Source organism: Perca fluviatilis, chromosome 2, assembly GCF_010015445.1.
Source record: "Perca fluviatilis chromosome 2, GENO_Pfluv_1.0, whole genome shotgun sequence".
Classification (NCBI taxonomy): Eukaryota; Metazoa; Chordata; class Actinopteri; order Perciformes; family Percidae; genus Perca; species Perca fluviatilis.
The window spans coordinates 1,742,619-1,756,917 of record NC_053113.1 but is presented as its reverse complement, the minus strand read 5'-3'; the positions used below and the strand labels follow the sequence as shown (position 1 = coordinate 1,756,917).

The window sequence follows — 14,299 nt, the reverse complement described above, 5'->3', positions numbered from 1 at the left end:
TCCGAACCCGGCCCGGCCCGTCGGGTACCGTCGGGACCCGTCGGGACCCGTCGGGCTCGGGTTGGGTATCCCAGCCTTAGTGTGCAATATCATTTGAAGATATATTGCAGTTAGCATATTTGAAGGGTGTGATTTGGGTTATGTTTTTTTTTTTGTTATTCAATCTAACGGCTAAATGTTATTGTTATTGTTCAGTAAGCAGTACCTTTTTTGTTAAAGAGTTCTCTGAGGTCAGTTATTCCAATACAGCACAATAGATTTTCTGGTTAAAAGTAGGGTGGTATATGAAATAGGTCAACCTTCGTGGTAGCTACTTTAAAGAAATGAACCCAAACACTTCATCATTCCAGTCTAAAGTTACGTATTGCAGCTTGGGCATTGCACTTGACAAAGCAAGTTTCTCAAGTCAAATGTCCTATATGGCTTTAATAGAAAAATGTATTTTGAAGCATCGAGATATCGAATCGAATCGAATCACTGACCTGATAATCGTAATTGAATCGGGAGACCAGTGAAGATTCACACCTCTAGTAGCTAGTAGGCTCGTCACGGCGATTAGCTTCGGAGCGAGTAGTGACTCTACAGTCAGTGAGAGAAACAAAGTGTCTCCTCTGTTCTTTCTGACCACGGTGGGAAACCTGTAGCAGGAAAAGTTAACTCTCTCCTTGATTTTACGTTGGTTATGGAGAAGGAGAACCAGGAAATGAGTCGGGGGAAACCATAATCGCTATGACGACCAGCCACGCTCGCCTCAGGCATGAGGCAGTACTATCTGCAGTGGAAAATGGAGGTAACAGTGTTACATTATGTGACAGATTATTGGTTCCAAGTGAGAATATTAGTGTGAAATTGAACACTACGTATATGCCAATGTTGTTTTCAATAAAAAAAACATTTGCACAAAGCAAGCCGATCCACTTTTCCATGTTGATAAGAAAGAAAGAAATCAAGGGACATTTAGAATAGATTAAAATGTGTGATTAATTGCGATTAATCGTGAGTTAACTATGATATTAAATTATTAATTATTAAATATTTTAATTGTTTGAACGACCCACCTCAAGGCCCAGAAATCCCTTGATGGCGTTTCTGATTGCGCAATCCCACAAATCCTCGATCAGCTGTTATCATATCCCTTGAATGGCGATCCTTGCGAGCTCTTTAAGCAAGCTTTTTACTTTAATTTAGAGTCTTTAATCTCACTCCTACATTAGGCCAATATGGTGAGATCAGGGGAGAACTTGCTCGGACGCGTGTTCTACGTGCCAATAATCAATGTCCACACTTTGTCTGTATTTCGGTGCTGTAACCCATTTATTTTCAGTATCACGGCCTGCTTACTGTCGCACAAGCATAGAGTCCATTTCGTTTCGTTTCATTTCATTGCTGGTTTAGTTTCCTTGTCAAACAACTGAAACAAACTGACACGACTGACACAGTAAAAAGCTGTCTGCTTTCCCCGTTTTCCACACACCTGTGTACCTGTGGTTGATTAGCTTTATGCCTTCCCAAAGCAATGCTCCACCCAGTGCTCAAACATAAAACTGCACCTTGACATAACCAACATACTAGCCTATACAAACAAAGTGGTGAAATGGCTCCAACACCTTGGATGGTATGATTATGATGGTTTCAGTTCAGAGCACTGGTCAATAAATGTATATTTTTAGGCAGCTTACAAATTCATCTTTTATCATCTGCCACGCTTTCTCTCGCTTTTTCATTACAGCGGCCATGTTTCCTCTTTACAAATAATGTGTTTCACGTTATCATACTTCCACAAGAAGCTGCTGCTCACTCTAAGTATGCACAATGCGTATTCTCCATTTTAGCATCATCCTGACTCGACCTAGTCGCTCCTCCTCAGCCTGAATTTATAGATTCTACTGTTGTGCAATACCACTTTAACAACACATTGATTTCATGTAATTCTTAGACATTTGGTTACATTTGTGTAAGCTTGGGGGGTTACCTAACACTATTTAACATTTTGAAATGAAAATCTTCTGCTATGTTTACACCTCATGTCCACACTACTGAGGGTAGAAGCAGAGTTTCCCATACATTGGTTCTACTTGGGCGCACCGCCCATGTAGATAAAATCCGAATTAAATTTTCTTTCCAAACAACGGTGAATTTTTTACAGCGCACACAGACCAGCTGCCTCTAGCCCCTCCCCCTCGAAAAGTTGTGTCGCATGCATGACAGCACCAATGTTGCACTTCTCAGAGAGGCTATCGTTAGTAGTAGCATGCTGCTGGTGGTCTTGCAATGGGATTAACTGTACTAATAAAACCGTAGAAACAACAAGGCCACGCTGCTGTGAAAGCTCCCTGAACATCATTTATCAGAGTCTGGTTGTTACCCCTCTCCGCGTCAGGCTCCTCCGCTTCAAGTCTTTATAACGGAGCTAGCTAACCGGAGCTAACTGCTAATCAGAGCTAATGGTTGCTAACCGAGCCTTCAGTTCTCCGTGCCTGTATCCATTAACTGTATTCATGGACCCAAGCCCGAATAAAATTCTTACTTTTATTAAATTGGCTGTAAAAGTTTTAAACTACAACTCAGAGTTGTTTGAATGACAGAAATCTGCTCAGATGAGATCTTAATGAGTGCAACAGGACATGTATAGTACAGAACACTTGGCTATGTTTAGGATCCCCAAAACATGGATTTATACACTTCAAAAAATTAACAAAGATCTAACTTAGAAAAAAATGAACGAGAATTTGCTTTAGATATTCCTATTCTTATGTGATTTAACAGGAGTTAGGAGGAAACAGTGTTGAGATTAATAATAACATGTCATTTTCTGTATGGAGTATAGTATTATGGGTATTTTATCTGCTGAACCGTTTGGCTAAAAAAAACTGATTTAGTTGCCAAAGCACATCATGGCTACACTTTTTCGTCATTTGTTTAAAATTTAACGAACAATTTGTTGTTTTTTAGCAAAATACTAAAAGCAGCAGAACTGAGTAGGCTACATTTTAATATCTGTTTATATATCACAAGTTATATCATTATCGCGATATTCAACAATGTTAGGACATATCACATATTATCCTCATATCGTGCAGCCCTAATAACTACCCTGAAATTGTCAGATGCTGCATAGTGTCAGAATATTTTCATCTGTATCTGTGTCATCTTTTATTCTAATTTGTTTAATATGAAAATAGTTTTTTCTTTCTAAATGATCTGATAATGTTGTGTAGTCATTGTTTTCACTTTCGTTTGACTAGTTTATAACTGAACCCATTATTACTAAACCTAGCCATACGCACCACACCATCACATCCTGCGCCACACACCACCACCAGTAAACTCTCAACCTGTGGGAAACACTGAGAAGAGCCCGATGGCTTCCATAGTAACATGTCTGCAACCAGAAGAACTTTACCTTTATTTTGACATCAAATAATGTATGTATTTCAAAAGGTTTGAATGGGATTTAAAGGATGAAAAATACCCAGAAAGTATGAAAGGTTTGTGTTATTTTAAAGTTACCATGGAATTTCTAACTGAAAGTAAAACTGAAGAGAGTGAGCAAATGTTTTAGTTTTTAAATTGCCGATCATTTGAATGGGGAAACTTGCCTGAAAAATGTAGAATATTTCTGAACTTATAAAAGTTATGAAAAGTACATTTGCTTCCATAATAACATGTCTGCAACCGGCACATATTTTCCTTCATTTTGTCATTAATTATTGTATGAAGAGTGAAAATTTTAAGTGAGAGCAAGTTCAGGGTTTAAGAAGGTTGTTCACTAACTCTCTTTCTCTCTGTTTGTCTGTTGCTATAGAAACGGAGAGGAGGAGAGGGACCCAAACGTCACCACTGTCAACACTGTGACAAATCCTTCGCAACATCTGGATATTTAAAGATTCATCAGAGAGTTCACACTGGAGACAATCTACACAGCTGTGATCAATGTGGGGCAGCTTTCACACTACAGAGTACCCTTAAAACACATCAACGCATTCACACTGAAGAAAAGCCTTACAGCTGTGATCTATGTGGTAAAACCTTTTCTGATATTAGTAACTTTAAAAAACACCAGCGTCTTCACACAGGAGAAAAGCCTTACAGCTGTGATCAATGTGGTGAAACCTTTTCTCAGAGTAGTAACCTAGAAAGCCACCGACGTGTTCACACTGGAGAGAAGCCGTACTGGTGTGAACAATGTGGGGAAACTTTTTCTCAGAGTGGTCACCTTAAAAGACACCAGCTCATTCACTCTGCCTCGTTGTGAACATGTTTCCGAGCCAAGCTGTTTCCTCCTGCCTCCTCCTCATGCCCTGATAGCTGTGTTGTTATTTTCTGATCTTCTCTCCACATTGAAGGCTGACCAGCAGTACCTTTATCTTCTGAACAGCATGTATGTTATCCTGGCTAGGACTACACATTACACTCCCTCCCTTTTAATTGATTGATTGATTTTATTTGCCCATTTCATTATAAAATATGATACAGCTATGCACCATACATTAAAAACAAAACAAAGTCAGGATAACACAATAAAGCCCTGGGGCTTATTTACATTGTGGTCCCTTGGAGGAGGGGGGGTGAGCAAGTGGCAGCAGATCAAGCATCAATCATCACAAACCATACGTATATCAAATAGATCCATTAAGACAATACAGTAATAAATCCTCATACTACGATTGGCATCTGAGCCATTTTTTCAGTGCCAGCGTAAAACCTCCTAAACTTCTGACCGTCTTTAGATTTCCTGGCAACCTGTTCCACAGGCTTGTTGCTACATACAAAAAGGACTCCATACCTAAATTACTCTTAACTCCAGGAGGTACAAAATCAGTAGAGCTTCCCCTGGTGGATAGGCTGTGAACATCTCTTACTCTGTTAAAATAATTGATTAAATACAAAACCCCATACACAGTCGTATGTACAGGTGAATCTGAGAAACTCGATCTTCAACTTTTAACCACCTAATAGTCTCAAAATGAGAAGTATCAAGATGAGATCTCATGGGGAGGTTCAGAATAAGCCTCAAAGCCTTATTTTGAGCAGTCTGAAGCCTATATACGAAGGATTTATTCCACTCAAAATTAGTTATAGGGTTCAGTTCAGGGTTCAACTGCTAGCGCTGTTTAAATAATGCTGCAGCAAAGTATTTGTTTTTCTTAATTAATCACCTGGTAAATACAAATTACAAAAATCCCATCACTATTTACTAAGGTGATGTCAAATTGCTGAAATATTCAGTTTATTGTAACTTAAGACGAAGAAAAGAAGCAAACCTTCATAACTGACCAGCTTTAATCAGAACATGGCTGCTGCTTCTGCTGCTGCTTAAAAAATGACTTGAACAGTTAATGTGTTTAAACTGTGTCTGTGCCGCCGCCATCTTGGGACAGACAACTGATCTTAAAGACTCAGAAAAAGATTGTTGTACTGCTTTTGGATGTTCATGTGAAAGAAATGCTAAACTAAGCAACATGAATAACACTTCACGGATGAAAAATGTGTTTTACAATATTATACTATTACTAAAGTGTTGAATTTAATATCACAAAAGGTAACATTAATCCTTCTTTTAAAGGGGTGATAGAATGATTATATAGGGTATTTCACACTGTTCCTTATGGTCTCCTAATGGGGTATGTAACATTGGTTGGGCTGAAAATGGCCTGGTTGATATTTTATTGCCCCTTATGCATCCCTGTGTTTTTGCTCTATTTGTAACAAGAGCTTTTCTTCCAAATATGGTATGCTCATGAATATTTAGATGAGTTGCGCGCTGATTGGTTGAGCGAATTGCCATACACACACATTAGAGACGCACGCTGATTGGTTGAGCGTAGGGGTGTCCCCGACTAAAGATTTACACATTCGAATCAGAATTGTTGAATCTTTCTATAGTCGACTGATAGTCGAATCATCTATGTGTGTGTGTGTGTGTGTGTGTGTGTGTGTGTGTGTGTGTGTGTGTGTGTGTGTGTGTGTGTGTGTGTGTGGTGTGTGTGAATGGGTTGGGAGGGGCACGACACTAGTCAGCAGGAGGGTAACAAGTAAACATGCATGACCGTCTCTATTTTGGGAACTGTGTATCCTGGCTCAAGTGTGCGCATTCATTCTTTAAAACATTCACCGTCCACAACATTCACTGGCCTCATGTCGAATAAACTCTGCAATTTTGTCCCGCATTTCTCTTTTCCTTTTCTCGGGCAATGGCGGTCTCAAATCTAGCTTTCTTTGAGTTAGTTTTGGCGCAGCTCCGGTACTACTACTACTACTACTACTACTACTACTACTACTACTAGATGAACTGCTGTCGTCAGTCTGATACTGTGGGTGGATCTAGAAAAAAGACTAACATATTTTAAGTCCCAACATATGATATTGCTATTCGTAAATTAAAAGCGCCATTATATATGAAAGAGTGAAACGTCTTTATTGGTAATAAACTTACCCGTTTTAAGTGGAAAGCCATGTTTGTTGTAGGACATGAGCTGTTGGCACAACTTGCATTTTACTTTTTTTGGATCATCTTTTACCATTTGAAAGTGCATCCACACTTTAGATTTTCTTTTTCCAGACATTGTTAAGTAACGTTCGTCTGTCGCGGATCAGGGAAAGTGAAACTTAAATCTGTCACAGGGGTGGTTGGATTTACACACACACACACGTAAAAAATATTTATTGAACGCTTCTTTCTTTCTTTTCACTTTTTTTTTTTTTTTTTTACAGCATTATCATAATTAAAGGCTGTATATAACTTAAAGGTCCAATATGTAATATTTGTACTGTAATAAATCCAAAAATGACACCAATGCCTCATCAGATATTAAGGAAACATGTTAAACTGAAATACTATCTTTTCTGACAACAATGCTAATTTCAGTATTTTTTCTTTTTGAAATGTACATTCCGTGACGGAATTTATGTTTATGTTTTGATCTGTGTGTTGTTATCAACGGCCCAGTTTGACAGCCAGGCCGGGTTGCCAGATATACCTGTAAAAACGTAAACCCAGCACGCTACAGCTGTAACGGTAGTACAGCCATGAAAGCAGCAAACAAACAAACAGGATCAATGGAGATAGATTCTACCCGACCTAAAAAAAAGAAAACAGCATGTTTCTAACAGTTGCGTGACCAGAGACGTAACAACCCCCTAGTAAATAATGGAGATGTATTTGAAAGATGGAGACAGCTTAGAGCCCAAAAGGACGCAGAGTTGGCTTATTTTCTCCTGAACCGGTAAGCATTAGCTTCAGGCTATTTATCACAGCTACTAGGGACGGGCATTTTTTGTCATTTCAACATTTGTGTTCTCACATTGAATTATATAGCTAGAGTACCCGAGTTGGTTACTCGCAAAAACAATTGAGACACAGCCAGTAAAGTGATCCCGACTGGTCCTGGCTAACGCCGCCATGCTAACCCTGCTACCTGCTAACGTTACCGGAGACCCAGGCAAGCAGCCCATGGCTGTTTACAGCGTGTAGCCTCGTCAGCGGCTGGAGCCGACAACGGTGAGTTATTTTAAGCCACGAGAGGGGGGCTGTAAATCGGGAAGAGAGGACTGTGAGTTTGCAGTGTGTTTAGAGATTGTTGCCGTAATTCTAAGCCAATGAAGTGTGTTCCGTCGGTAAGGTAATGGTATTTTTAGTGTTTCGTATTGTAATTCTAAGCCGAGGAAGTGTGCCTGACTGGCGTGTGGAGAGGACGGTGAGGTTGTTGTGTTTTTAGCGGTTCATACTGTAATTTTAAGCCGAAAAAGTGTGTCTGTCAGTTGGTTACAGAGCTCCGCGTGAGCACGGGCTTTTATGACTGTCAATATAGCCAGCATCTACCGTTAGCTACTCCGCGGTCTGTGGAGTAATGTCTGGCTATGTGAGAAAAGTGTCTAGCAACGTTGTTGTGAATGCTGCGGTCTCAGCCTGGCAACCCCCGTGAACTTCGAGTCTGGGCAGGAGGGGGCGGGGGAAACGACTCTCTAGTATTTTTAATTGGTAGTGCAGTAACTATTTTAACCGCTAGCTGCCAGTATTACACACAATATTACATATTGCACCTTTAATATAACCGTACAAAACCAGTAGGTCTGTGTGAAATTAGACATTGAGCACCCTCATATTGCCAAAATGGTATGATCCTCGTTTCATAATAACACCCGCAAAGATTAGACTGTGAGATTGGCGGTCGAATCAGGCTCCGCATATCGATGCATCGAATCTTCGACTATTTGGGGTCACCCCTAGTTGAGCGAATCAATCAGACTCCAGCATTTTTGGACAGTACCAAAGCCAAGTGAATGGAAAATCAATCTGAGCATCACAACTAACTGTTTTAGACACAGATATGGTCATAATAATGCTCCACAATACTTTTCAAATTTAATTTTTTTTTAAATCATCACATTTTCTTAATGGGAGGACCCCTAAACCTCCTGCCAAATATGGTCCCCCAAGTCTTTTCCCAAACCTGGGGAAAAGTGCCCAGTGTAGTTAAACAGGAGGAATGTGAGGTAGAACAACAGCCTGTCAACTGCTACTGTTGTTTCTGCATCAAGCTGCACAGTTTGGACATGTGCAGCTAACTGACTGCAACTGGAACATCTGGTGGAGCATCACAGCTGTCTAAAAACAAGGACACATGTTAATAATAATAATAATAATAATAATAATAATAAATTGAATTTATATAGCGCTTTTCATGGACTCAAAGTCGCTTTACAGGTCAGGGTAGATTATAAAAACATAACAAAACAAAATGAGCAAACAAAACAAGTAGAACAAAACAAGATACAGATGAAAAAGGGAGGGGGGCAGGTGGACTATGGGTAGGCTGAGGTGAAGAGATGGGTCTTGAGGCGGGACTGGAAGATGGTGAGGGACTCAGAGGTGCGGATCTCTTGGGGGAGGGAGTTCCAGAGCCTGGGAGCTGCTCTGGAGAAGGCTCTGTTCCCAAAACAGCGCAGGTTGGACTTTTGGATGTAGAGGAGACCGGCTGAGGTGGATCTGAGGGACCGTGAGGGTTGGTAGGGGGAGAGGAGGTCAGTGAGGTATGAGGGGGCCAGATGGTGGAGGGCTTTGTAGGTGAGGACCAGGATTTTGTAGGTGATCCGGTGGGAAATGGGAAGCCAGTGGAGTTGTTTTAGGACTGGAGTGATGTGGTGCCAGGATTTGGAGCAGGTAATGAGGCGGGTGGCTGAGTTCTGGACCAGTTGGAGTCGGTTGATGTTGGTAGAGCTGATGCCGAGGAGAAGTGAGTTGCAGTAGACCAGTCGGGAGGAGATGAAGCGCGAATGAGTCTTTCAGCAGCGGGGGTGTAGAGAGGGTCTGATTTTGGCGATGTTGGCGGAGGTGAAAGAAGGAGGTTTTAATGACTTGACGGATGTGAGGCTCAAGGGAGAGGGTGGAATCAAAGATAACGCCAAGGTTGCGGGCCTGGGGAGATGGGGAGACAATGGTGCCGTCGATGGTGAGAGTGGGGTTATTGGTTTTGCTGAGTGTGGATTTGGAGCCGATCAGAAGGAATTCTGTTTTGTCGCTGTTGAGTTTGAGGAAGTTAATGACTGCTACACTTTATTATATCAATAATTCATAATCAATTACCTTTGTGTCACCTTTTAATGCTTCTGCTATTACCTTCTGCTTTGGTAGCACTAGGGTTCAAACCTTTCTGCCTAATGGCTGTCTCATCTTATTGCTTTTCCCGTCTTTTATTCCTGTTGGCCAGTCAGACTCTTAAAGTTTGGATTTTAGTTCTCTTACAAGCCAGTAACTGACCCTCTGCAGATATGATAGTTTTGTCATTGTGGAACAAACAATCATTCATGTACATAGACTCTTTGTCCCAAAAACTCTAAGGATTAATATTATTATAACATCTAATTTCATTTTACTTTGTAGTTTGAATTGAGGATTAAAAAGTATAAAATGTGTGCGCAGGGTGCAACGGATAAAAGTAAAAATTGACCTGGCATACATGGCATCCATGCAGTATGATAAACCGTAATACCTCAAATATAACAACCAACACTATTACCGTAATGTATTGATAAGAGCGTTATCCAAAAAAGATGTTTAACACACAGAACAGTGTTACAATTTACACGAATAAATGGGTGAGAATGACTTTCTTCAGATTTCTCTTCATAGAATTAAATGTAACATATTCACAACACCCTGTGTATCATCTGTTCATTCTGTAGAGAGAGACAGAGAGAAGGAGAAAGAGAGAAGTGTGAACTTTTCATTTAATAATCTTCTGACATTTTATCTTCCCTGTTTGTATTTTCTGTGACTGAATGTGGTTTTAAATCTGTTGAGGTGTGTTCAGACTGAAAGCAAAGACACTGATGATGTCATACAAAGTCAGAAAATAGAAAGCAAACTGTTTCCAGAGGACACTAAAGAATGATGGAGCAGCAGGAAACAGACCAGGTCAGATAGTAAACAGCTGATTTATTCATCTGACTTGTAGAATAACCTCAATGATTGAATTGTTTGAAATGTCTGGGAATGTGGAACAACTAAATGCAAAATGAATGAAATAAAACAAGGCCACATGCTGATTATTTGTGACTTGATTTGATGGATTTATTCTTCCTGTTGTGTCTGTGTTTAAACTCCTAATTAAAAGGTAAAGTTTCCATCCACTAAAAGTTCTGTTGTTGCCGCTGACAGACTCAGATTATTATTCTAAGTGTCTGACAACATTATGGAAAGGATCCCTACAGAGATAGAGCTTTTAGTTAAAGAGTAAGATCCTTTTTAATATCACATCAAACAAACCCCACCAAATCACCACCACCAAACTCCATCAGACTCCATGTAAATAATCGTTTCAAGGTATTTTTAGCCTAGAATAGCGCACATTATATGGTGAATTAAGTTTATATTTACCAAACCGGTTTGTATTAAGGGTTGTATGTTTCAACCAAACCAGAGGTAAAAGTTTTGGACAGTATATATTTTTTCTTTGTCTATCAACTAAAAATGAAGTGTGTTTAATAATCATGAAATTGCTATTTTATTTAAATGGAGTCATGTGGAAACATACACTTAAATGCTTACATTATATTTAGTTATTTATCTTTATATTTAGAAATTGTTTTAATTATTTAGGGGTGTACATGATTTAATACTCAAGTAAAGTACAAGTACCTGGAGTTAAGTCCAGTACTAGAGTAAATGTCCTCAGTTCCAGTCCACCACTAACTGATTAATGAACTGAATGTGTATCTGTTGTTCCCCTCCTGACCTCCAGGTGGCGGCGTTCTTTCATTTTAAACTTTAATCTGAAAAACCCTGACTTGGAGGAAACCGGAAGTCTCGTTGTTTCATTGTGATCTCGGGCTGGCGGCGGGATAGTTGTGTTGTTTATTAGTGAGTTTTAAACATAGACAGTATAAGAACGGTTTTAAGAAGACAGAGCTCCAGGTAAACCCGCACACACACACTCAGGTAAACACTTTAATAACTGTTCTTTTACACGGCTATCAAAGCGAATAGAAGACAGAGCTGCGCATGCGTTAGCTTCCCAATCTGCTGTAAACAGAACGTCCGTTGCTGAGCAACAGTCTGCTCCGTTAGTTGCTCCTCTGTAGTTCGGTTGGCTCGGTGAGATTCGGGGCTGAAGTTGTAACATTGTTACATTTTTCATTTGGTTCGGTTTGCGTCACACTGCACTTTATCAAACGCAGCAAACAGTGGAAACACGTCACGTGGTGGAAGCAGTCGCTTGTTGATTGGACAGAATATCAGAGGGAAACTCTCCGAAATAATGAAGCTCCACTACATTTCTACCGTGTTGGCTTTTCTGGTTCTGCTTTAGTGTTTCTAATATTTTAGAGGAAGGTGAACAATGGGAGCAGCGTCACGTGGTGGAAGCAGTCCAGAGGGTGGGGGGAGGGGGTCTGGGTGTCCTCCCCCAGGGAAGTTTTGAGCGTCAGCAACTGCATTTTTGTTGCATTTGGATACGGTTTAATGCACCAATTTATGGTGGAAATACCTTTATTTAGCCTATGCTAAGAAGAAAATAACAGATTACAATTCAAAATATATAAAAAATATAATGGAAAGTATGTTGTTGCGTATCATTGGGCATTTTTAAGTGGGTATATGGAAATCCTGGAGCTTTCTTAGTGGGTGTACTGCGTATTCCTGCGTATCACGTAGACTACACCACTGGAACTAACCTGCACACGCATTACATATGGATCTGAAAGTTCTCATCCCTTAAACCAGATATTTAAGTCTGTAAACTGTGTGAAAGGTTGAAACTGCAGGCTAGTAAATGCTCTGGTGGTTTTGGTCCACTTCCTGTGTTTGGGTCGGATTGCGTTCCCACCTGAACCGGGACCCCGTTTTCAAGCGGACCAGAGTTCTGGTGTTTGATCTGCACCGAGTTCAGATTGAGGACAGTAAAGTTGTTAGTGTAAGTTAGCACACCTAAACAACGGAGTCTGAGTGAGACAGGAAGACAGCTGTCTCCGAGATGACGTCATCTTCTGCCTTCTGTAGAAGTGGTGAACTTACAGCTCGCAGCACTTTAATCACATATAGTGGGGAGCTTTGGACTGATATCTAGTGTCGGCAAAATCACTTTTTATTGAGTTTCCTTTTTCCTGAAATGCTCTGAGAGAATTTATTTTAAAGAAGTGTTTACATTTTATTGTGCAGTTGTTTAGATTTATTCCCAGTTTAATATAATGCTGTTTTCTCCAAACTACTCCGAGTTCATTGTGTAGCTAGTGTAGTGGAAGTTTTTCTTGTAGCAGCAGGCTTGTGTATCAAAAACACACGATGAGACGAATAGAGACATTTTGAGAATTAAACCAAAGTTTTGGTCTTTCAGTATTTATTATCTTTGCAAATATAGAGAATAACAGTTTCACAAGTACAGCAGCACTTTCTGGCAGGCTCTTCTGCTGAACCAAAGTTCAGCACATCTTTTATAATCAGAAACTCAGTTAAAGGGGTGATAGAATGCAAAACCGATTTTACCCTGTCATAGTTGAATAACGACAGTTCGGTGGGTAAATAGGACATATATATAAGCTCAAAGTCCCATTGACACCCTTTTACTATGAAAATTTCATATTTTGAAACTGCCGCTGAAAACGGGCGAATCCCAACAAAGCTGGAAGTTGACGTCAACCTCCCAAAAACCGGAACCTTTGTCAGCCCATGGGTGTATTAAGAGAACGGTCACTGCCTTTTACATAGGCTACACAACTGACCTGAGATCAGGTAGTCTTCTGAATCTAGGTCGCGCAGATCTCAGAAAATGTATACATTGTTCATATGCTATTTTACCATTAAATTCACTTCTGAGAATTTTTTATGCGAGAAATCAACTACTTAGAGGTCAAATATGGGCCGTTTACGAAAAATTGATGTCTAATTGCAAATTTTGTCCGACTGTGTCGGACTTCAGAGGCTGGTGCTGCCTGTGTTGCTGCCTCGCGCCTGGCCTGCCTTCCTCCACAGTCCCCGGCTTGCTGTGAGCCCGATTGAGCGCTCGGCTCTTGCAGCCCACAGCACCTCATACCCGCGCAAAGTCACCGTTTGGGCTGGTGGACTACTACCAACACGCTGCTCTGACAGAGCTCCAGGGCCTGCAACTCCCCTCTTCCTGCTAGCTAGCTAAATGCCCGGTGTATGTGAGTGAAAGCGCGGTCAGCGAGCTTGTTACGCCCAGCATTCTCTTACCACAGATTATAGTTAATCTTATAATGTGTGTAATTATAATGTGTTGAGTTATTTAAACAAACGATTGGGAAAATAAACACAACGCTTGTCCATGAGTCTCATTGATAGAGCCTGCGGCTGGATGGAGCTCTATCAATGAGAGCTAGCTAGCCTCTTCTTAGAATTCCTCTGGAATTCACAAAATATTCATTAACTTGAAATCGGACACCGTTGTTAGCTTTATAAAACATATAGTCAGTTGTTGTATAAGTGGCGTGACGAAATTCAAACTGTAAATATACCGAATTACGACCAAAAATGAAGCTAACTAGCCGGCAATCTGTACACATAGGATTGAAGGGACAGTCGCAGCTATCGAAACCCTTACAGCTCACAAATATTCATTAACGTGAAATTCGGACACCGTTGTTAGCTTTATAAAACATATAGTTATATGTTGTATAGCTAAGTGGCGTGACATGTGTGTAACATGTGGTAAGAGATTGCTGGTGTAACAAGCTCGCTGACCGCGCTCTCACACACGGGCCATTTAGCTAGCAGGAAGAGAGGAGATGCAGGCCCTGGAGCTTTGTCAGGGCAGCGGCGTTTGGTAGTAGTCCACCAGCCCAA

General features: G+C 40.5%; 2 protein-coding genes across 4 annotated transcripts in view; both read left to right on the top strand.

Annotated features, from left to right (window-relative positions):
• LOC120571444 (zinc finger protein 271-like) overlaps positions 1 to 5,005 on the top strand; it is a gene marked incomplete at its 5' end in the record, with an annotated part of 35,678 nt that extends 30,673 nt beyond the window's left edge. The window contains one exon of the mRNA XM_039820388.1: positions 3,871 to 5,005. Coding sequence (XP_039676322.1) covers positions 3,871 to 4,255 — 385 coding nt within the window. The remainder of the gene's footprint in view (positions 1 to 3,870) is intronic.
• LOC120571354 (chromobox protein homolog 1-like) overlaps positions 1 to 14,299 on the top strand; it is a 91,570-nt gene that overhangs the window by 50,649 nt on the left and 26,622 nt on the right. The window contains exon 1 of one of the 3 annotated variants that reach the window (XM_039820267.1): positions 11,322 to 11,416. The exons of 1 other annotated variant lie outside the window; for it this stretch is intronic. The gene's annotated coding sequence lies outside the window, so the exon portion shown is untranslated. Of the gene's footprint in view, positions 1 to 11,321; positions 11,441 to 14,299 lie in introns of those variants that run through there. One more of the 3 variants, XM_039820283.1, reaches the window with a different exon arrangement.